Consider the following 26,165-nt stretch of genomic DNA (forward strand, 5'->3'; position numbering starts at 1 on the left):
CAGATAAAAGGGAATTTACACTACACAATGCAGATTTCCCCTTCAAGGTAATCAAGAGAAATTAATTGGAAGAGATATTAAATGTAAATTTTTAATACAGTATTAAAACTTGAAAACAAAAAACAAGAAAGTAAATGTGATCCAATATAAAATTATCTTTTATATGTATTCTTTAGCCAGACACTTGAGTAAACTATCACTTGAAGAGAAAACATGTCTATTTCCAAGGATGAAATGAAATGTTTAATGAATTAGCTGGATTTTTTGCATGTTTCCTAACTTTTTAATCCTTTCTATTTCATTACTACATTGTACCACGGAACTTTAGAAAGTGGACGTAGTATTTTATTTTAAATATTTGAATTGCTTTGTGAGAATATGAAAACATTACTTTCAGAGACACTATCAAATGACCTTGATGATCTATACAACATTCATAATAGACTGGTAAACATTTGTGAAAATCCTTGCTGTGATGATTGATTGCTTTTTTCCCTGCTTCAGTTACCTCAAACTAAATTGCCTGTCATTAAAATGATGACTTCTGTCAATGTAGTTTCTTAATCCTTCCTCAATCCTTTCTAGCAATGACAACCTTAGAATAATATATTGTAAGTCTTTATGGATCAATAATGCTCAGTATAAAACACTGCAATCTACCACCAAGATTTTTATCCCCCTGTTTATAATGATGTCTGACAAGCTAACTAACAGTAAAATTTCTTACTGAGGAAAAAAAAAAAAAAGACATCTAACATACAAGTCAAATACAATGCTAAAAACAGCATATGCCAATCTAAACAAGTTAAGAATTTTGAGTGAAGCTCAATGTTAGCAAAATGCTTTTATCCTAAAGTAGTTAATGACTGAGATGTCATTTGCAGACTACTCAAGAAAAATATTATTCAGGCCCTTACTTAGACATTTTGAAATGATTTATGGGAGGTTATTTATGTGAAAAGGCTTCTCGGCAATGTCAAAAACAGAAAGCTTCCACTTAAAAACCATAAAAGATAAGCCAACATGCATACTCTGGGTAAATTTTTCCATAGGCAATTAGAAAAGACATTGTTTTATTTATCTATATTTAGATTGTACCTTGAACATCTTTATATGGAAATTAGTTTATAATTACCTCTAAATACTACAATTTAGATGTTTCCATTTAAGCCAAGAATTACTTAAAATAAATGCCATTATATCAATGAAAACAGAGCCATGACACTGCTTTACAACTGACAGTACCTCTTTTATATAATGAGTTATATTAACTATGTCTTCTCTAAATCTCCATGTGTTTCATTAGTTATTAAACTCAAATAACCTGAAATTTCTGACAGCACTAAACTGGAGGGGAAAAGTTTCAACAAGCTAGAAGTTCACGATATTTTTCCTCCCAAACTATTTAACTACAGAATGAGAAGAAACAATTTATATTTACTATTGGGCAACTTGAAAAACATTATCAAGTTGGATTTAGAGAATTAACTCCATATCAAATATCTCTTTAAACCGGGGGGGAGTGGAATGTAAACTCCATTCATTCTTTCTCAAGAAACCACTGGAGGAATTAAAATTGAAGAAGTAGGACTTCCTCGATGGTGCTATGGTTAAGAATCCGCCTGCCAATGCAGGAGACACAGGTTCGAGCCCTGGTCCAGGAAGATCCCACATGCCGTGGAGCAACTAAGCCCGGGTACCACAACTACTGAGCCTGTGCTCTAGAGCCCGCATTCCACAACTACTGAAGCCCGTGTGCTGCAACTACTGAAGCCCGTGCGCCTAGAGCCCGTGCTCCGCAACAAGAGAAACCACTGCAATGAAAAGCCCGCGCACCGCAACGAAGAGCAGCCCCGGCTCGCCACAACTAGAGAAAGCCCACGTGCAGCAACAAAGACCCAACGCAGCCATAAATAAATAAATAAATAAATTTTTAAAAAAGATTGAGGAAGTAAAACAAGTAAAAGGAAAATACAGAAACCAGGAACAAAAGACCCAACGCAGCTATAAATTAATTAATTAATTAAAAAATTGAGGAAGCAAAACAAGTGAAAGGAAAATATAGAAACCAGGAAACAGGGATCTAACACAGAAAAGAGACAAAAGAAATCTAAATTGAAGCAGGGTTTAGGGCTCCAGGAGCAATGTCTCTAGTGAAACACACACACACACACACACACACACACACACACACAATTATGTTATTAGTTTGGTCATATTGAAAAGAGTTTATAGTTCTGTCAGAGTTCAAGGTAAGAATAAGTAACTGGCACAAAGAAAACTAAGCAAACAGGGGAAGCTATTAACTCAAAAAAATTTACACAAGGAAAAAAAGTGAACATAGTACAATATATAGCTCTGTTTTAAATGTTCCCATAGTCATAATAATGTGATATAAATATAATGGAAGATGAGAAAAAGAGAAAAAGGAAAACAGACTATGGTAGGAGGAAAGGAGGGAAAACGCTAAATCATCTTCTTTCACAGTAGAAAGACACTGTGTATTAAAATTGCAAAGTCAGGAAATGGTAGTATGGATTTGGGGAAGGACGATATAGAGGTAAATAAAAAGGAGGAAACAAAAACAAAAAGTTGAAAGCAGTTGTCTCTGTGGAGGAGGACTAAGGCATGAAGAGGGAGGTACCCATTTTTCACTCTAAGCCTAACATACTTTGACGTTTTAAACTATGTACACTTACTGGTTTCTGAAAATTGTTTAATTATTGAATGAAATGGAACTACATGAATCAACACTGACAAAATCTCTAAAAAAATATTGGGCAAAAAAATAGAAAACCGCAGACTGTTAGTTCACTACTGACATTTATGTATCAAGTTTAAAAACAGAAAACCAAAACAGAGTGGGAAGGGTACAAAATTGTTCCAGACGAACAAGAACACTATTTACTAGCAATGACACCACGGACAAATGACTTACCAGCTCTTCACCTCCATTTTTTCATGTGTAAAATACAGATAACAATAGTATCTATCTGATAATGTTATTTTGTGAATTAAATGAGATAATGCAGGTGAAGTGGTTGGTACATAATATACTTTTGATAAATGTGTCTTATTATTATTCCTTTTTTCTTCATTTTTCAATTTTTCTATAATGGATATGTAAATTTTTAATTGAAATTTTTTCCCAAAATGTTCCAGAATTTATTGAAGTAGGAAATGGCATCTATTATTTGAACTATTAGTTGGTGTCAAAAGAATAGCTCAGCCTCAATTATGCCTGCCCTGTGCTGACCCCACACACAAACATGAACAAATATTTAAAGAATCATTGGTTTGAATGGGGCACCCTAACCTCCTCCTCTACTTTTATTCATTCAGCAGATACCGACCACTCACTAGGTTTAAGGAATGTATAAGAAGGTATGCGGAACATGAAGATGCAAAATACATGGTTTCTACACTCAGATAGCTTACTGTAATCAAGGTAGGGAAGCTGAGAGGTAGGTAAATGCAGTGTGATATGCCATGTCATGGCTGTGAAGTCAGGCAGTCTGGGGTTCCAATCCTGGTTCTGCAATCTTAAACTCCAAGCTCCAGTGTCCTATGTAAAAATCTGGATAATAGAAATTGCCTTACAGAGTTACCTAAGGATCAAGATAATATTCTTAAAGCAACTACCACATGACACACAGTAGGTGCTCAGTATTTGGAAACCCTTGGTCCTACTAGAATTGTTGTAGAAGATACATACTTTCAGAAATGGAAAATTCAGGGGAAAAGCCCTGCACATCTGTTACTCTGTAAAACTCTCACAAAAAGATATAAATAAATGATTACAAATTCTTAGTGAGAAAATTTACTTTCAGATAAGGGAAACCAGGGATTATTTTTTGTGGAGACACTGGCATTTTAAATACCATGTTCCAAAAATCCTAAGACACATTATTTTCCTGTTTTAATATCTCTGAAACAGAATGTACCCAGCAATGATGATGTGCCAGTTTAACTGGCAACATTTCTTTCTTAATGGTACATAAAATAATAGATTCAGTGAAGTACAGTAGACAGGGATGAAGGGAATTATATAGAGGATAGCAATACTAAAGACACAGTACTGAAATTCCCAAGGCATGAATGTTGGCATGTACAGTTCAGGTTGGCCAGTATGCAGTTGTATACAAAGAGGAGTTAGGAAACAAGGGTGAAAAGGCAGTCTGTTCCATTAGTTTGTTTACCTGGGTCACTACCATACTAGTTAATGAAGTATTGCTGTATGTGGCAAGGTATAAATCTTGGTATGTAGTAGGGTGAGTTCACCCATATTGTCCTTCAGAATTATCTGGTTCTTCTTGCCCCTTACACTTCCATATCAATTTTAAAGTCAGACTGTCTAATGCTGTAAAAAATACTAGTTGAGATTTTGATCAGAATTGTATTATTGAACTTACTGGATTTATTTGGGGGATAATTTCTATTCTTATGCCTTCCCGTTCAAAAGCATAGTACCTCTCCCCATTTATTTAGCTTTTAGGTCTTTCAATAAAGTTGTATAATTTTTTTCCATAAAGGTCTTGCACATCTTTTGTTGGATGTAGTCCCTGGTATTTATTATTGGGGTTTTTTAAAATTGCAAATGGCATTTAAATTACCTTCTGTAAATTGATGGAATATTCAGTAATCTCAAGTATATATGGTAATACGATTGTTAATATGTTTAATCTTGCTTTTCTGTATGTTTATATGTATCATAATTTAAAATTTAACAAAAATATTTCCATGATACACAGATTAAAACTTCAGAAGTCCAAATAAAAGATTCGTTAACACATATGCAATTTCATTTAAAACAAGCAAAGCACAGATTTAAACTGTCCTGTAAAGAACATAACATCCAAAACCCATATTCATGTATAATATTATACAATACATATAAAATGTTGGGTTATTAAACACTGGACTAGTTCCATTTCTGCAACCTTGAAATAAATGATAGGAGTGGTAGTGATATCAAAACAATTATTCTTGCTCACTTTAGTGATTTTATTAGAGTCAACTCTCTATTGCCCACACCAACAGAGAGAAACATTGACACTTGCAACAGAAAACTACAGATAACCAACCCAAGTGAGTTGAACATACACTAAAAAATTAGGCCTCCCCTAAATTTATAAGTATCCAGAACAGCTGGGTCATCATCTGCTCTACTTTCCCTCAAGACAACTTCATTGATTACATGAGACAGCTGGTGGCAGAGAACTGGCAGCAGAAATGAATCCCAGTTTCCTTAAAATGTGAAGCAGACTACACACAGACATTTATTTTTCCAAAATTTCTCTAATTCAAGTTCCAAAATGTCCATACTCTCACAACTTTACCCTTTTCTTAAAGAGTCATTAGCAGACTAAAAAATAAAATCGATGAAATGAGTTCGGGACCAGTATGCTAACTTCCAAACCTCTGTCTCTTGGGCTCCAAATCTTTAGACATCCAACTGCCTACTTGAACATTTCCTAAACTAGTGTCCTCTGACGTCTCAAACATGACCTGTTTACTAGAGCAGTCCACACCAAGTCCCAAAACTATGTCCCCTTTCCAAAAGTCCCTATGTCAGTGAGTAGCACCTCAGCCTAGAAACCTAGAAATTGACTTGGGTATTCCAACAAACCTAGAAGTTGGTCTACGTACTCCTAGAAGCTGGTCTTGGGTACTCAAAACAAAACTGTTGTTGTGAACCACAACATCCAGTTAATCATCAAGGTTGACTCTACCTCAATACTCTTTCTACTCACTGCCACTGCCTTCATCAGACACTCATTACCCTTTCCTCTACTATTGCAGTAATTTCTTTACTTGGTCTTTCTACCCTCATCCCTCCACCAGAAAATCTTCTGAAAATGTAAATAGGTACATGTTACTCTCCCACTCAAAATTCTTTAATGTCTCACCAATGCTTACAGGATAAAATCCAAAATTCTTAGCATAACATCCAAAAAGCTTTTATAGCCTACATGTCCAGTCAGCCTCATAGGTCCATAGTCTCCTTTTCCTAGCCCTGCTCTCTAAATGCCTCCATACCTCTGCACATAATGTTCCCTTAACCTAAAATCCCTTCTTTATTTTCTATTACCACCTGGAAATATTCTTCAATTCTCTGTAAACAAAACAAAGCATCATCAACTCACAAAAACCTTCTCTGAACCCTGAAGAAGACTTAAGCACTGCTCTAAAGTTTCCTTTGAATCATGCCTTATTATATAGCACATATAACACTGCATTTTAATTCTCTATTAATATCTGTCTCTTCCTAAATAACACTTAATTGGGAAATATCCAGAATTAAAGCATAGTGTCAGTATTCATCAGACACCAAAAAACATTTGAATAAACACTGTATATTTCTATTAACTTCTTATTAATCTGAAAATATAGTTATCACTGATACTTTGAAATTAAAATATTTCTTGGTAGGAGTCATTACATCTCACAATGAGGAATTTTCATTATAAAATGAAATACTGCCTATTAATATGAGTTATATATAAAATTGAAATATTTTACACTAGTTTTAAGTGGCTTATTCATTTAAAAAAGGATTGAAAATTTTCTAATCTAACACAAAGTATGAAAATTGTAAATCCTATAAGTAAAAGCTATTTTCAAATATGGAGACAAGCACAATTTTGTTCCTAGAAAATAATTCTGGAATACTTATGTTTCCTCTAAGTTTAATGTCTCTACTTGATTCTGAGCACACAAATTTGAAGGAATAATTTTCAACTTACTAAACAGTAAAATATAACTTTAAAATTGTATATTTAGACTATATTCATACTCAAATGTTTAATTAAATCCCCTCAAAATTATATTTACTGAATCATCATACATTTGATAACCATATGATGAAACAACATACAAAAAGTAAACAGAAAGCCATGTGCAGTTAAATTACTCATTTTAAACTGCACAAATTATTTAAGAACACTATCAACAGCAAGGATCTCACTCAGGAGTAATGTATGTCAATCATTAAGAAAAATAATTCAAAGCACACACACATAATATTAAGCAAACACAGACTGTCAAATTAATACTTATTTCTAATATAAGCACTCAACCACAGAAAAAATGATACATATCAACGATACTTTTTAAAACTTATGCAATATGTACACTCTTAATGGTACTAAATTGCAAAATATACGATTCAACCAAAGATCAAATTTCTGTGTACTTTATTGTCTGAAATACATGTTTTATAATTCCAAGAAGTTGTAAGTTCCTTAAAAATACTTTGCGTTTACAATCTAATATTAATACTACTCAGTGATTCTCATTCATTATGAATGTTTTTATGAATTTTTGAGAACTGTCTAGATTCAGAAGCATAGATCCCAGTGGATGCTTTTAACCTTCATCTTACCAGTGCCAAATGGTGAATAAAAATCTCTAACTGAAGAAATCAGATTTAACTATAACATTATATATGTATATAAAAAATATTTCCTTGATATTTCCTTATGTATCCACCTATCCTCCCTCCAAAAACCAATGAAAGAAAATCAGGAAAATCTTTACATTCAACTTGGTTGGAAGTGATGAGAAAATCAATCAGACCAACAAGGATGGGAAAAAGTAAAAAACAAACACTTCTACTGAGATTGCTATACTCAGCCTATCTTTAAAAAAAAAAAAAAAAAAAAAAAGCCTATGCTACGTCTTCATTTTTTAATTTAAAAGTCTACCTAAAAGGATCAGGTGCCAATTTCTTATTTTATTTTCTTAACAACATTTCTCTATATCTCCAAAAAACACTTTGGTTCACAGTTATTTTAAGTGATTTTACTATAACATAATATAGCAACAACTCTAATAAAATATTAAAGTTATTTATACACATGTGCACATTTTTTTAAGTCTTAAGGATAAGCTTACTAAAACTTAACATAATTCAATTCTCAGTTACTAAACTTTTAAACAAAATGGCTTTCAGATATTCAAGGAAAGATTTTAAATTAGTTTTTAAATGCGATATTTTACTGCAAAAAAATGATCTTTAAGAACTATGCTTCAAATCTGTGTACTTTCTCAAATTTTGGAATATAATATTATCTAACTGGCTTATTTTATTTTTAAAATAAAAACTGTTAACATTTAGTAAGCATTAACTATGTACCAGGCACTATTCTAAGCACATTACATATATAAACATATTTAGGGGCTCAGGAATTAAATAAATTGCTCCAGGAGACAAAGCAGAAGAGCTGGGATTTGAACCTAGGCAGTCTTGTCCAGAGTCCATACTCTTTACTATAAGTTTACAGCCTCTTCTGTGCCAAGGACTATGCTTGGGACTTGCAATTCAAAGTTCACACAATCAAACAAAACACACAGTCTCTGCTTTCAAAGAGTTCATAACTATTTATACATATATAAACCAACAATGTTTCTAGTGATAAGAGACCTTCTGGTAATATGATCCAATTGCTAGTAGAGCTCAATTCAGTATAACTAATTCTTAAAGTAACTCTTCACAAAGGAGATGACATTTGGTTTCAAAGGGTAGGAATGCGAAGGGAAAAACTCTAGAAAGGTAGATTAGAAACAGACTCTAAGGTCCCAATGAATGCTGTTCTAAGGAATTTAGATTTGACTGTGTAAGCAATTGAGAGCGAAAGGATTTTTACTCTGTCCAGCCAAGTGTTTTAGTAAAAAAAAAGCAAAAATACTTTTCAGTGTTATTGAAGCTAGGTGGAACAAGAAAGAGATTGAAGACAATAACATTAGTTAGAAACCTACTAGAAGAGTCAGAAAAAAAAGTACAGAGAGAAGAAAGAATGAAGAGTTATTTCCAAAGTTTAGAAACTGAATTTGATGGGAAAGTGGGAAAGATGAGAGACTGGACTGAGTCTGAAGTTTCTAGCTTGAAAGACTAACAAGTGATAACATTAAATGGATACAGAAGAAAGCAACAGGAGCCGAGGGGAACTGGGATATGATTCATGATTTCAAACAATATAGCTGACACTACAAGTCTTGATTTTTATAATAAAAAAATCAGCTGCTTTCTGTTATGAAACATATTTGTATATAAAATACAAATGTAAGTTTCTTAAACTTGTTTCTTTTGACCCTATTTATACTATTTTCTTGATAAGAATACATCTAATACTAAGCATGGAACAACTTCTTCTTAGAAAGTATGACCTAAAATAAAAAGATCAACCTCCCTAAAACCCAAAAGCACTGATTTATTTACTGTACATTATTAATGTATGATGGTTAAGACTTTGATACAGCTGTAGCACTTACTTTGATGTCAGCAGTAGCAGAAGTACCCCAGTTGCCTTCTATACCCAATCTTAATGAAAATATATTTTTAATACCTTTGAGTATCATATGTCACTTCAGACATTTTCTGCTTTGCTCTGAGTAATAGTTTATTCTATTAATTTTGTATTAATATACATTAAAATAAACATTTTAAAATTAATCATTTGTTTTATTAATGCCTACTAGAGTTATAAGTATCCATTTCAAATGAAACAAAACATTCAAAAGTCTAAAATTATAAAAGATACATAACTGCAACAAAAAATAGTAATTGCTATTTTTAATACAAGAATTGTTTTTTTACTTCAAATTGTTATTAAATAAGAAAAACAAATAGAAAAGGATTTCATTTTCTTAAAAATTAAATCTAGCATCATTCAGTTAAGACACAGTTAACAACATAGGAACTGACTTCCTCATTTTGATAATTTCCACATGAGGCAAATAAAATAATCATCTCCTTTAATAACTTCATAAATAAACCCAGGGTTAAGACCATTCACTTCCTTAAAAAAGGATAACTTATAATTCAGTAGCAAAGAGCAAAGTGAAGAAAACAAATAGTAAAGGTGGTAAAGGTGGATCATTTTATAATCTATAATAAACAAGGCAGTCTGGTGAATTTCATGAAGTATAGTTTTCAGACATAAATCTATACTGTGACAGAATTATATAATATATAAGATCTCAACAGTTAAGGAATGCAATTATTAAATTAAAACAAAAATTTTTTGCTGAATTCACAAATTAAAATACATTAGTTTGACCAACAGGTGGTGCTCAATCTCCATTTATAAAGAGAATAAACATTTCCCCCAAAGCATTTGCAATACAATGAAATCATTTGCAGACTATGTGGCAATTTTTAGAACTCAAACATCAGAAAACCCAGTGTATAAACATTATTTTAACTGTTTTACTGTGCAGAGGAAAATTGGTTACCTTGTAAAAGACTTTTAAAACTGATACTGACTGCCCATTCATCCATAGAAGACTTTGCTAAAACAGTTTTTTAAATATTGCTGAAACGTTTCTTTTAAAAAGTAACATTCAATACTGTAAAATGTTATGCAACACAGAAATAAACTTTTAAAAATTATCCCAGTGTTCATTATAAATTAAGAAAATACTAAAGTCATTTTATTTTTTTACTTTTTTTTAAAGTCATTTTATACCAGCTTAACTCATGCTTTAGAATTCTAAGTATTTAACACTCTATCCTTTGCTAGACAGTTTTTAAAACTAACAAAAACTAAGATATTTGGCTAAACAAGAATCAGCCTATTTTTGAAAATTCAGGTTTCTATATGGCACTATATTCTTTATTTGTAAAAAACAGCTTAAGACTCAATTGTCTGGCTGAATTCTAAATGCAAGTTACTCTCACCAAAAGCAATATCGTTACTTCTTATCTGAACCGTGATCAAACAGTTTCACTCTTTCATTACCACAAATACCCAAGTAGGACTTATACAATTTTAACTTATCTGTCACATAACTAAATTTTTTTTCTTCTTAGGGAGAAAGAAACACAAAGTACTACAGAAATTTTGCAAAATATAGCATTATATGATAGAAAATGCCCCAAGACAACTTTTAGTCTATTCAAGTTATAGTCTTCTTACTACTTAATGTGAAGATAAGAAGGCATACAGTATTTGGTTTCTAAATGTCGGAAAAAAAAAAAAAAAAACAAGGATAGAAGACACCAAGAAAAATTACTTTTTGTATAAATTCTGTGCATAGAAAAAAGACGTTGCTACGTATTAGTCAAAGGGAGAGCAATAAAGCAGGATAGAGATGGATTTAAACTAAAATCTAAATAAAACAATTTCAATGGGCTTATAGTTTTACTGGAAGCACCTAAAGCCTTAAGTTTTGCTTTACAAAAATTAAATGCCACTGATTACTAACTCAATAATGTTAAGAAGAAATCAACTCAAATTCAGTCTGAGATATGGGAAACAATGTTGTAATTGTAGAAAATATTAAAAATTTTTAAAAAAAGCAATGTTCTGGGTCAACAAAATACAGTACATTCCTTGATAACATACTACTTCCTCATACAGAATTTTAAAGTATCAGAAGTCTTATTCCCAATTCATTCTTTAATTTTTAGACCCATGTTTATTTATTCACTGTTATTAACCACAAATTAAAAGTCTAATTTAGTTCTTACATGTCTTCAAAACGAAACAAAAAAATTTAAAACTGAATACTTTGGCATTTAAAACATATATATTTATTCTTGTTTATAAAATGAAAGTCTTTTTTTCCATATCCACATTGAAATTCTGGCTCATTGATCCAAAAATTAACCTTCAGTTTTATATAGTACCAATATTTCATTAAAATACAAATAAACCATATTTTCCTTTGTTACCTAACTGCCAATATTGAAACCTAATTTTAACATGAGTACACATCTGAAATAGTAGCCCCAAATTTATGTTGCTGTTCTAAAGCAGTCTTATTTTGTAACAGTTTTTAAAATTCTCTAATAGTGTTAAAGTCATTTAGACAAGATTCTACCAAAATCTTGTTTTTCTTTTAAACTGATGGCAGAGTTGGTTGTATCTTTCTGACACACAGACTAAATTCCCAATTCACAGCTACGTAGTTTAAAGCTCCTTAAGCAAATCCCTCACTTCTACTTCCCTTGTAAACGTGAGGTTCTTACCCCCTGCCCAAGATACCATTAAGGTATATTTTGTGCATACACAGAAAAGTTTCAAACTTTTTTTTTCATATCCATACAAGCAGGTTTACATAACAGAAATATGCATTAGGAAACAAAGACATGCCTAATTTTTAGGGACAGAAAAATGTTTAAGTTACAATGTAAACATTATTGAAAAAGGAAAGAAAAACCAGCAGGTAGGCTCATTTCTACATAATCCTTCCTTTTTAAGATAAATATTCCCTACAGTAAACTTACTAGATTTTACTTTTCAATAGCTAAAATAAATATCTATACTTTGAAATGCAAAAAATATATAATTTTTTTTTTTTTAAAAAGGCCAGTCTGCCCCTGTTCATGATTGGCTGCTTGTCCAGTAAGACCTGGGTCCCTAGGTATGTTATCCGCTCTGCAGGAGCTGATTGAAGCAGTGCATGTGAAATTCGGAAGGATCCAGGAGAAACTAAATAGCGTGGAACACAATAACACGATAAAATGTCAGTCGAGAATCTGAAAAAAAGGGTAGATGTCATGGAAAAAATCATTAGATATTTCTTCCCAGAACATCTGAAATGATGGGTAAATGAACCTACATGTCCAAATTTATACCCTGAAGATGAATTTCTTAAAGCTCAAAAGGAATGTGTCCATTCTCAAAGAGAATTCTGATTACAGTTTTGAGTTGTATAATCTATAATCTTTAAAGCCAGAAATAGATGGTCACATATCAGTGTCTCACTTGAAATTTTTAAAACACATTTTAATCGAATCATTGGGTCTGCTAATGATTAGATTAAATGATTTAATATTTATATCTCTGACTCAAAAAAACTTTAGGGACTTAATTTTCAAAACTTTCACTCAACTGATACTAAAGCATTCCTTCTACTTGATGGAAAAAATTATAACAGGGAAGAAAACATATTCAGATCTAAAATGAAGCATACTTTATACAGAGACACACACTCTCTACTACTTGTTCAGTGCCCCAATTTAGAGACAAATAGATTCATGATTTTGTTTTCATGAACAATTTTGGAATTGTACAATAAATGCTTCCAAGAAGAAAGATAATGGTTTTAATTAAATGTGTGGACCAAATATCTACTGTACTATAGGGCAGTTGTTAAAAATTACTAACTATAAAAGAGCTGCTTCTTTTATACTACTTAATTATCTCCATATGGAGGTTTTTTCTGTAAAGTATGTTTAACAGTGCTCTATATACAAAAGAGATGTATTCATTCTATGAAGTTTTGTTTAGTTTCATTTTGCTATGGTAGCAATTTGAGAAAACCTAGAGGGCAGCTCCTAGACCCAAAAATTATTCATTAGTATAAAATAACTCAGTTTCTTTTACACAAAAAGAGGCAACAAAGAGAAAGGAAAAAAATAAAGATGTGTATTTCTGGCTACATTTTTATTACCTAGAATTTTTATAATGAAGGTCTATATGCAATTATTTTACATACATAAGGGTAAAATTCCCCTAGTTCCAAAAACTGATGACTCAAAATGATTTATAATTACAGATGGTAGTTAGTAAAATAAAATGAATATTAAAGAATATGTATATATGCTTAAATGTTTATAGTTTAAAATAATAGCTTAAATATAATCTATAACTAGATTATAGAGTAAAATGTAGTATACAAATACATGAACATAAAAGTAACGGACCTACTAAAGTTTTTTTCTATGAAATGAAATTGATTCATGGAGTAACCACTAGAGCATTTTAATTGTAGCTTTTTACTGTATTTTTGTCTACCAATTTTAAAAGATACAGATAAAACTCAGGGACCTCTGAATTCTGTTATTTCCACCACTTATTAATTCTGTGACCTTTGGCTTTACTTTCTTGCTCAGTTTTCTATTACCCTGTCTGAAAATGGAGGGGGCACATAATTATATAGATGAATTAAATGATAAAAATCTAAGATGAGTTTAAGAGTTTTTAAAAATTCATCTTAACAAAGGAAATTTTAAGAATAAAACAAGTCATCTTTTCATGGAGAACTGTTGGCATTATTTGAATTGCAAAACAATTCTAAGCCAGCAATTTTACTAAATTTCTTTTAGCACGCAATTACTACAGCTTGTCTATGCTTCAAAACTCTTACATCTTCCTTACGCAGCACTTTAAGTTACAATTCTAACAGGCAGAAATGTAAACACTGTGTTAACTACTATGTGAATGCAATAGAAATTATTTGTGGTAAGTTTTGTATTTTTGTTTTTAGTTGCACTACCATAGATCTAACCCTAAGAAAAAGGACAAACACTGGAAAAATAACACTTATTCTTACATGAATTTTAAATAATAAAACTGCATTATTCCTGGAAAATGTGTATCAGTTACCAGTATAAATGGAGTAGGTTAATAATTATTTTACTAAGAGACATCGTATGGTTCTTCTATTTAGGAGAGCCATAAAAAGTTGGAATCCAAAAATCTTTGGCACATCAGTTCCTAGAATGATAATTTCTATGGATCTGTAAGTATCATATTTTTAACTCTGCTAGTAACAAAATCCAGATATTTCTCATTCTTAATGGGAGATACAAGTATTGATATAACAGGATAACTAATTTTAAGAATACCTCCTAGTAGGACAGGCAATCCAACCATTTCTCATGTCGTGATTGGAATATGACATTTCTTTGCGCCAACCCATCATAAGTCTTTCTGAAAAACATGCCACAAATTTGGACCAATCAATAAAGCAGTTGGTCAAGGCTAATTTAGCTGAAAATACAGATGTCAATGTAACTAAACTGGCACATCCCAGGAAAAACAAAAGTTTACACTAAAATAGAGACAAAGATACTATAATGATTATCTCTAGATGAGTATAAAGTCATCAATAGTCAAAAATACTTCCATGAATATATCAATACATTGTAACTGAAGAGTAATTTCTCTCAAAAAGGTGGATGGAGGATTCACTTTTGGTTTACGGAATAGCCATTTCAAACAAAACCCCAAAATTAAAGTTGGAAACACATACTGCTTCTTGACCTTATTAAGTCTTAGAAGCCTCCCTAAATGAGTCTTTAGCCTGAGGAAATTAATCACTTTCAAATTAACCCTTTTTAAAAAGTAAATTAGCTTATCATTGTTTAGGCTGAGAAAGCCTTGAAAAATTAAGATACTTACAAAATATAATTTCTACAAAGTCTGAAAATTTTCTTCTAACCAAACAACTGTAATTAAGATAATAATTTTTCTCATCAAATCCTTAAACCCTATTGAACCATTTAAGAAATACATTAAGTGTTTTAATTTAAATGTTTTCCTATATTTAAATAATACTTTAAGGAATAATATGTTTGTATTTTGTGGGGTATTTTAATATAAATTTTTTTTTCAGAAACTGACATATATCTTTTATATATACACTAATAGTTTTTTCTATAAGGTAACCTATGGAATTAATATATAGATATGTTTCATTTTTTAAAAAAACCGATGTTGAAAGAGAAATCAGTGATAATTCACAGTTCAAAATAATTTTTCATTTTATTAAAAAAAAGCTACATAATTTCTTTAGGCCCAAAATGTCACAACTAAATTAACATGTTACCAAGGTAAAATAAAAAAGGAGATTTGCATTCACTTTTTTAAATAGAGAACCTAATACATAAAGCTACAAATACTACCATTGTAAGAAAGCAGCTGTACATGAAATTGTATAGCTTTACCATTACATTCAAGTCCCTGATGCAGATCCAGCTAGTGGTAGCAACAACACAAAATGCTGAAATCTTAACATGAACACTCTTCCTAAGCCTTAGAAAAATCATGAGATTCTCTCATACATATAAAATGCTTCAAAATATAGTCCCTTTACTAACTGTGGCCTCTAAACTACCCAGTATAGGACTCAAATAACAGCCATACACTGAACCATAACATATGGCTAAAGACAGAGAGCAAAATGACCACCATTAGATGAACCACCTAGAACACACTTCTAGTACCAGCTCAATGCCATTTGACTAGATCACTTCCCCCAAACACACACATACATTACACACACACACATCCCACAATCAACACTACCCATTCTTTGTTTCCATATCTTGGTCTTCTAATTTAAGACTAAATGCAAACAAAGACAAGTCCAATTGTTTTATTTCACTGTGGAAAAGAACTCTGAATTTGAGAGAGATGAGTCTGCTCAACATAAAATACATGTATTCTGAAAACTTTACTTTTTACTGCAACTAAAGGCTTCTCTCATCTAAAGTAAAGAAATTCAAAACTGAAGTATTTTAACTACAGGAGCAATTTTTAAAGTCTGGTCCAGGGATTCTCACTCAGGACCTGCTCAAGGTATCGGCAATGTCAAAACTATTTTAATAATAATACTAACGCATTAATTGTTTATTCCACTCTCATTCTCTGAATATAGTGAAATTTTTCACAAACTATATAACCTGTGATGACATCACTCTAATGAGTGATGGAATATATGCTTGTATATTAAATTTTCTCATTTTTAATTTCAAATGCAAAACGTATCAATAGATACAACAACATGAACAATGTTCATGAGAGTCCTGAATAATTCTTAAGAGTGTAAACAAGAAATCCATAAACCAAAGAGATTAAGAAATACTGAACAGAGGAAATTTGGTCCCCAGAAATACTGCCTTTAATGGACGGGAGATCATATACTATGTTCCTTCCTCTATCTCCTTCACAGCCCCAAGACATGTATCTCCAGCCCTTTTAATTTTATTACAGTTTTAAACCCCAAACAAATAATCTATCATGAACACTAAACACTCTCAATACAGTTGTTTTAAATAAATACAGAGCAGCCACAATTTCCATGCAAATTTATATCTACTACTTTATGATTATTTAATTAAATCTGTTTTTCTTCAAGTACCAGCATTCAAGAAAAACTATTTTAGTCTTAATTTGAATTACTGATTCTGCTTTAGTAACTATATTTCAATAGTGTTATTTATTTTTATTTCATTATAACTTTCAGTAGTTAAATCTAATAGGTTAACTCAACATTTATAAACTAACCAAAGAACATAATTATCACTTAATTGTTTTCATGAGAAACCATTTTCTAAATTCCAATCAAATTCATAAATAAGCCTATGGAATACAAACACTTTTCAGTGAAGATTTCCTCTAATTATTGAAACAAAGCTACCAAGTATACACAAATATACACGTTGCCTTAATTTTGTCCTTTGGGTTGCCAAGAACAAAAATTCAATTCAAAGGAACTCCAGAGAAAGGAAATCTCAACAATCATCAACACAAGAATGAAAAGACCTAGGCACCAAGAGAGCTCTTAAACTCCCTCTCTCTCAGTGTTGTTTCTACCTCTCACATTCAGTATTTCTTTTCTTACCTCATATCTAACCCTTATACATACTTGATAAAAAACAATTTCCGTACCCTGTGGGGAGTGAGACTTCTTCCTGATCTTTCTTTACAGTAAAATAAAAATAAAACTTTTCCATTTGAAACTGATTCTCTACTGTACATCTACAATAAAACTTTTCTATTAGGAACTGATTCATTTTTTACAATTTCTAACTCCCAGGAGAAAAATTTGACCAGTTCTTGGGAAAGGTAAACTTTCTAAGCTTCAATTTCCTCCTCTGAAAAATGGGGAGATAATAATACCTACCTCATAAAGCTGTCATAAATCAACAAGTCTTAAAAGATGAGCCTGGTGGAAAAGAGGGGAAAGAGAATTTTGAGCAGGAAGAAGTGAGCATGAATGGCATGTTCTGCAAACCACATATGGATTCAGATAAGGCAGAATGGGTTTGTAAGGACATAGTAGGAGCAAGGCTTGCTAAGCAAAAGTCAGGCCAAGGGGGTATTGTCAACCATTCTAAGGAGTGTGGGGTCTCTACCTTATATGAGAGGAAAAAACATTTAAGGATTTCTACCCAAGAATGAACACAGAAGAAAAACAGGTTGAGAGAAGGGGGTAGGTAAGATTATGAGCTTAGTTCTACTGAGTTTTGGCATGCTCAATTTGAACTGAAAATAAAGGTTTATAAAAGAGAATAAGACTAAGAATTATTCAGCAGTCTGAGCATACAGGGAGTAGCTGAAGTTGGAACTCAAGCAGTTGTTAAATGGTCCTTTTCCAACTGTTCAGACCAATCTCCACAGAAACATCCATACATTTATCTATCCACTTCTAAAACTAAAGTTTCTTAAAACAATATTGACCTTTACTATTTAATACATCTGAATGCTTCCACTCCTATTAAAAAAAACTGCCAAATTGGGTCCAATAAATTTATATCAAAACCCACTACTGGAGGCTTTACTGACAGAATAATACTGATTTAAGGTACTGTTGTAGTACTCAGAGCAGACTCCTATATCCAAGAGCCATTACATTTGTATTTTTAAGTCTTATCCATAATTGTTTATGTACATGAAGGAATAAATAAATTTGTGTATTTTTAGAGGATATTTTTATTTTGAGGGTAAATCTTTATACATTTTCATGAAAAAAAGCATGTATATATATTTATTGTTGTTTTTATTCTGTGAGCATTTAAATATTCAGAGAAAATGTACTTCCCAGTGCCTCAAGTAGAGCTAAAGGTTTAATGTGTAATTCTGTGAAATAAATGAGAAAGCTACACTGGTGGTTATGTGTTTGATACATATTACTAATGGATACAGGTCTCAAAGAGGAATTTTTACTATGTTTAGGTCTAAAACATTAGGTTCGAAAATTTGCTATAACAGAGGTAGTACAGAGCAGTGGTTAGGAACATGTATTTTTGATGTCATACTGCCCAAATTCTAACCTTGGCCCTGAAATTTACTAGCTGTCATCTCTCTGTGCTTCAAGTTTCCTCATTTGGAAAATGGAGATAATAACAGTACCTACCCTAGGGATGATGTGAGAATTAAAGGAGTTAAAATATATTTAGTGCTTCACAGAGTGTTGGACTCAAATGCTAAAATATTATTATTATTTACCTTGGAACAAGTTATCTAACCAGACTCTTACTTCTTTTAAGTGAAGGGGCTTCCACTGTGTGGTCTGTCAAGTATTTCATCATTCTGAGTATAGGGAATAAAGCTGCCATTTTTTCCATCATGGTGTCCACAGACTGCTGAGTCATAGGATTTTAAGTTAAGTACAATCTGAAGGTCTTTTATAAAAAAAGAACTTGAACCTTCATACTCTCTTCTCTAATTATCACTTGTGAGTATATAAAAAAATCCAAAATATTGACACTAGTAATTGCCGCTTACCATTTAATGACTATGCCTTCCTCAATACCTGTCATTTTTCAGTTCTTATACTTTCTCTTTTTGATGGTATACCCCAAAAGTACTAAGTCTGGAACCACTGACTATCAGATCAAGTACCCATATATCTTTCAATTATCCCTGCCTGTATCACTGTACATAACATAGTAATGTCACTGACAGTTGTTATAGTGATGACTTTCTCGAGCCACCAAGAAAAGGCTAATTATCTTGATATATTTTCTTTAACATATTTTAGAAAGACTGCCTTTTAAAAGGTTTAAAGTGAAATGAGTGACCTTCAGTTATCTAGTCTAAGGTGTCAACTCCTTGGTAGTATAAGTAAAATTCTGTTTTACTCTATACCATATCAACCTCTGATTCTGTTTAACATATGTATTTCCATTTGCTTATAGATGAACCTTACATGAAGGTACTTGGCTGATATGCTGACAATAAGTTCTATTGGACAAAATATTCTGTATAACAAATTACCTTTAATCTTGGCCCATGAGAGTATATTCATTGTAATAAAAGCTGCTTCTATTGAGATATATTGTTATAAAATATTGAAGAATAAAGAAAAGACTGGCCATCATAAGCTTTCTAAGTATCTCCAGTTTGTTTTAAGTTTTATCTATGTGTGTATGTGGTTTACAATATAACTATTTCATTTAAATAGTGTATGTTATAGGAGATATAATAGTAAGATAGGATTTCTTAAATATCAATTGATCAATGAATACTGCCTTAAAAATTCATGTTCTCAGTTCTGTTTGTTCCTATAAACTGACAGAAAGACGACTTTGTCCAATTTCTACCCCACCTACCTAAGAAAATTCCTACTACTGCTGTTTCTAACTATCTTGCTTTTCTTTTTTCTTTAAATTTTTATCAAATAAAATTAAGGAATGAGAAAGAACATTTTGTATTAATAGTAAAAAATAACAAGGGGGCGGAAGTAGTACTAGTAAGAATAATAGTAGCATGAACAGTAACAACAACAATAATGAATAACGGTGATTTTCATTTCTTGAGTGCCTAGAATGCATAGGCACTGTGCTAAGCATATTATATATATTATCTCATTGCAACAATCCTATGAGGAAAATTTAATTATCACTTTATGGTTTAGAAAAACTGTGGTTCAGAGAGGTTAAGTAGCTTGCCCAAGATTACAATGGCTAGTAAGTGGTGGAAAAGAAATTCAAACCAACTTGGCTTCCTTAACACTACACACAACCCTGACTCCTGCTGGTATATTCTGCAGTCCAAAAAAGTTTTGCTTTACAGAAAAAATGTTAATCTAATTTGGGGGGAACCTCCCTTGTAGATTTTAATATAAGCAATTATTCTACAAAATTGCTTAACTACTAAAAGAATCTAAGTGAGCAGTGTGACACCTCTTGCTGGTATTTAGAAGAGAAGTAACTTTTGTCCTCATTTCCTCCATCCATTGCCCTTAATGGATGAGAAAACTATTTTGCTTGAAAAGGAAATAAATAGGTAACATTAATTCTTAAAAAACATAACTGTTCATTAACTGATTTTCAGGAATTAAAAGATGGATAACAAATGGTTTAGAATAGACACAGGGAAATGAGCATTCAGATATACTGTGGGTGAGAGTACAAACTGACACAGCCGTTCACCCTGAAGTGTATTCTGCCAACAGGTAGCAAATTTTAAAAGCAAATACCCTCTAGACTCCAAAATTTCACTCTCAGAATATATTCCCAGGAAATAATTGCAGAAGTAAAAGAAAAAAGAAGAAACTGAGGCAAGGATATACAATGGAGAAAAGATAGTCTCTTCAATAAGTGGTGCTGGGAAAACTGGACAGCTACATGTAAAGAATGAAATTAGAATGCTCCCTAACACCATAAACAAAAATAAACTCAAAATGGATTAAAGACCTAAATGTAAGACCGGACACTATAAAACTCTTAGAGGAAAACATAGGAAGAACACTCTTTGACATAAATCACAGCAACATCTTTTTTGACCCACCTCCTAGAGTAATGGAAATAAAAACAAAAATAAACAAATGGGACCTAATGAAACTTAAAAGCTTTTGCACAGCAAAGGAAACTATAAACAAGACAAAAAGACAACCCTCAGAATGGGAGAAAATATTTGCAAATGAATCAATGGACAAAGGATTAATCTCCAAAATATATAAACAGCTCATGCAGCTCGATATCAAAAAAACAAACAACCCAATCAAAATATGGGTGGAAGACCTAAATAGACATTTCTCCAAAGAAGACATACAGATGGCCAAGAGGCACATGAAAAGCTGCTCAACATCACTAATTATTAGAGAAATGCAAAACAAAACTACAATGAGGTATCACCTCACACCGGTTAGAATGGGCATCATCAGAAAATCTACAAACAATAAATGCTGCAGAGGGTGTAGAGAAAAGGGAACCCTCTTGCACTGTTGACAGGAATAAATTGATACAGCTACTATGGAGAATAGTACGGAGGTTCCTTAAAAAACTAAAAATAGAATTACCATATGACCCAGCAATCCCACTACTAGGCATATACCCAGAGAAAAACATAATTCAAAAAGACACATGCACCCCAATGTTCATTGCAGCACTATTTACAATAGCCAGGTCATGGAAGCAACCTAAATGTCTATCAACAGATGAATGGATAAAGAAGATGTGGTACATACATACAGTGGAATATTACTCAGCCATAAAAAGGAACGAAACTGGGTCATTTGCAGAGACGTGGATGGACCTAGAGACTGTCATACAGAGTGAAGTAAGTCAGAAAGAGAAAAACAAATATCGTATATTAACGCATATGTGGAATCTAGAAAAATGGTATGGATGAACAGGTTTGCAAGGCAGAAGTAGAGACACAGATGTATAGAACAAACGTATGGACACCAAGGGAGGAAAGCGGGGGTGGGGGGTGGGATGAATTGGGAGATTGGGATTGACACATATACACTAAATATGTATAAAATAGATATAGCACAGGGAACTCCACTTCGCTGTAGAGTAGAAACTACCACAACATTGTAAAACAACTATACCCCAATAAAAAAATAAAAATTAAAAAAAAAAGAAACTGATATAGCAATAGTTAATTATTTCAGGGATGTTTATAATGCTGACAAGTCAGAAACATATGCAATAATAAGTAATAGTTACATAAAGCATAGCAAATCAATACAATGGAATACAAAATAGCTTTTAAAAATTATATTACAGTCTGTATTTACTAGCATAGAAAAATACGTCTGAGATAATTTAGAAAAAGGTAACACAAAACAACACTTAATATGAGCCATTTTTATATTAAAATAAATATTTATATTTGGTGCCTATATGCATTAACAAGTCTGAAATGGGGCTGACCAAATTGTTGATAGTAGATTATGTAGTTGCAAGAACTCTGAAACCATATACTTTAAAAAATACTTTTAAATATACACTTGAAAAGTATTAAGTTCCAATCAACATGTATTCCCATCATAATCAGAAAAGGGGGTCATTTTCATGACATTTTCATGTTTTACATCCTTTAAAAACAAAAGAAATAATCAAGATGCCTACCAAGATGCATGTGCAAAGGTATAAAGAGCAAAAAACAAATAATGTAAATACCAAATGAACATACTTCCCAGCCATGAAGAACTAATGTTCTATCAGATTATTTCTTGTTATGGGATAATGTTCAAAATATATTAACTAGTGAAGCTATACATTAAGTATAACTTCTTTGGAAAATACAAATTACATTTACATAGAAAAATACTGAGAATATTCACTCAGGTATAAACAGTGATTGATTTGTCTTTGGGTTGTGGATTATGGGTAATTTGTGATTTCTGCCATTTCTGCTTTGTGTTTTCCAAGCTTTCTTTAGTGAGGATGTATTGATTTTGTAGTTTAAAAAGCAAAATAAAGAAATACAAGGATTCTTCACTTCTCATCTGTTTATGTTTAAGCCAACAAATTCTACAACCAATACTTCAAATGAAAACTATTCTATCTAGAATAAGTATGATAGATGGCTAAAAATCACTAAAAAGTTTTTCTAAAATTGAAAATTTCTATTAAAATGCAAAGTATCAGTCTATAAATTAAATATTTAAGAGTGTTTTAAAGCAGGTGAATTTCTGTGCATTAAGAGCTACTTTTAAATAATTCTGTTTGAGGAAAATTCAAGCTCTTCCTAAGCATCACCAGGATTTTCTGGAATAGAATTTCCTACAGAAGATCACAGTTTTACAGTTGGAAGATTTCACAAAACAGGTAGTATCTCTGAGTGGACTACCTTCTTCAATAGCTGCAAAAGGACGGTGAAGTTAACAAAAAAGCACTTACCACACTATCCACTTACCCTGACCCTTAAATTATGACCTAACCATTCCTTTTCTACCCAAGTATCACCTTATTACAAAATGTGAAAGCTGTTTTACTCTAAGAAACCATTTTTAAAATTTTTCTGCCCAAAATTTAACCACTTATTTCCATTTAATGATCCCATTAGGCTATCTGATATCCCTAAATGTTTAATTATGTCAGAAACTGACCACTTAAACTCTGTAGCTTCAATAAATAACCTAACTGTGGTTACAATATATATAGTTTGAAATACTGTAGTAAATTGCATAAACAAAAAAAATACTTTCTATTAGAACTTTGAGATATTTTTAAACTATTTCAAAAAACCAATATAGAGATACCTACTCAACAATTAACAAATTACGTATGTTAGGAAATTTGTTCAATTTTATTGCAGGGCCCTTCTCTCATTGCCATATTAGACAGCCATCACTAAAGCATCATATTGTGGAATTTAAGTTTCTTTGGTTTTAAACAAAAAGCAATATATGACTTACAAGCATCGCTTACTTACACATGTCCTACATAGCCCAAGGCTGAAAAGTCCACAGATAATTCTCCTTCACTATCTGCTGCTGCTGGTTGAGACTTAACCTCCTCTCTTCTCCTAGCTAAACTGTCAGCAAACTTCTTCAGATAACTCCAGCCACTGCCATGCTGGCTCTGAGTATGGAACAACTCCAGAGCAAGTCAACACAATTTAAATTTGGGACCGAAGGGGGAAAGAAAATGAGGGTAAGATAAGCACTATTGAAATCATTGCATTTTACCTTCTGTTTCCCACTGCAGAAAAGTTAACTTACCTACCCTTTCCTCAGGTACTTTTTATCACTAATTCTCTTCATGCTCTTCCTTAGGAATGCTCCAAGGAAGTCTGAGGATTCTTCCAAATACATACAGAAAATGACTTTCAGTTTCTGGTTACCCCAAAATCCACCACTGGTATCTTTTCTTGGACTGAGCCCTTCCTAAGAGTATTTTTATTCCTTTCCCAAATCTCTATTTGTTTGGTATCTGTATAAACTCTTAGAAAACTTTTTAAAAGATAGAAGAAGACTTGCTCTGATGACAGGAAAAGATAAAGAAATGCTAATACTATTTTGTGTCTTATAGTTGAAGAGGAAAGAAATCCTAGTCACAAAAAGAATGGGTGGTAACAAGACGCTAATAATGAACTGTGGAAGAGAAGAAGAAAGATGAAGGCTCAACGCCAGGAAATGCTGAGTGTGATCTAGTATTTCCAATGGAAGAGTTCTAGTCAGACCCTTTAGCTTCCAAACTAGAAAACCTGTTCTCCAGACCCCAGCACCCACTCCTGTGCCCCAGCCAACACTTTGGAGCCACCATGAGAACACAGAAATGTATCCTTTGAACCACCTAAGCTAGTGCTCTAAAGATTATTTTTCCACAGAAACATCCTTATAAAAGGCTGACTGGATCCCATAATACCATCAATATTATAGTTCATGTAAAAGACTACTGTAGACCAGATTAGTGGACCCATTACACAAAACACTCCTAGAAAGAAAAAGTGTTCCTAGTTCAACTCCTAAAAAAAAGCACAACTTTAAAAAATCAACTCTTGAAACACTGCCTATTTGTATGTCATGAACTACCTATCCTTCTGATGCAATCAGAGCTAGTACAGCAACATTTCCATGTAGAAAAGCAATTTCTTTTCTTCTTATATATATAAGAAATGGATCTCCTTTTTCTAAACTTAAATATCCTGAGTAGCAGATTGCCTGACTGCAGCAGTCCAATGCATTGCTGGAAGGCAATCCAACAGTAGGATGAGAGTAATTTCACACGTATCTTCTATTTAAGCAGTCACACATGTTATGACACTGTCCAAATGCCAAAGTGTGAGCAAAGAAATTAACTTTTAAAAAACTAAGTTTCAATTGAAGAGTCCCTTAAAACTTGAGGGAAAAAAAGCCTGCTGTTCTAATTCTGAATTTGTTACTTCAAAAGTACAGGTAATGTACTAAATGTTTTTATATCCTTTAAAATACAACTATGGAAACTTTTTACTACTCTGCAGAAATACAAAGGAATGATTTTTACTCCATTATTATTTGCAGGCCAACTAAATTATTCTACATAACATATTCACAAATGTATTATTTTTTCAGAACCTTCTAATTAAAATGCTCCAATAATGACCATTTCTAAGCTAATACATAGTCATTTCAGTAGCTAAAACGTATTCTTTTCTAATTTGACCATAATAAATTAATGGCAGAGACTCTGAATTCCTGCTTTTATGTCAGACCCAAGTTACTTACATGAAATAAAATATGAATTTAAACTTAATTACAAACTCCAACTGATAATTTCTGTCATGTTTTCAAATGAAAGTAAACTAATATACAGCCAAATCTCAGTTAATAAAGATCAGACTGTCCAATGCTCATGATGCTTTTATTTCTCCTTCCATCTTCCACTTTTAGTTCTTTTTCACTTCTTATCTGTTGAACAGACAGTTAAGAAAAGATGATGCATAAAGTTGCTAGAAAGAAGAATCGTCTATTCCAACCTTCTACCT

The 26,165-nt window shown here is 32.1% G+C and overlaps 1 protein-coding gene across 7 annotated transcripts in view; it reads right to left on the reverse strand.

Moving 5' to 3' along the window:
- Window positions 1–26,165, reverse strand: part of FBXL17 (F-box and leucine rich repeat protein 17) — a 464,528-nt gene that overhangs the window by 370,624 nt on the left and 67,739 nt on the right. Inside the window, exon 5 of one of the 7 annotated variants that reach the window (XM_082376788.1) lies at window positions 3,439–3,565. The exons of the other annotated variants lie outside the window; for them this stretch is intronic. Within the exon in view, the coding sequence (XP_082232914.1) occupies window positions 3,439–3,565 (127 nt within the window). The remainder of the gene's footprint in view (window positions 1–3,438; window positions 3,566–26,165) is intronic. 7 annotated transcript variants of the gene reach the window in all.

Source organism: Balaenoptera borealis, assembly GCF_965194805.1.
Source record: "Balaenoptera borealis genome assembly, chromosome: 2".
NCBI lineage: Eukaryota > Metazoa > Chordata > Mammalia > Artiodactyla > Balaenopteridae > Balaenoptera > Balaenoptera borealis.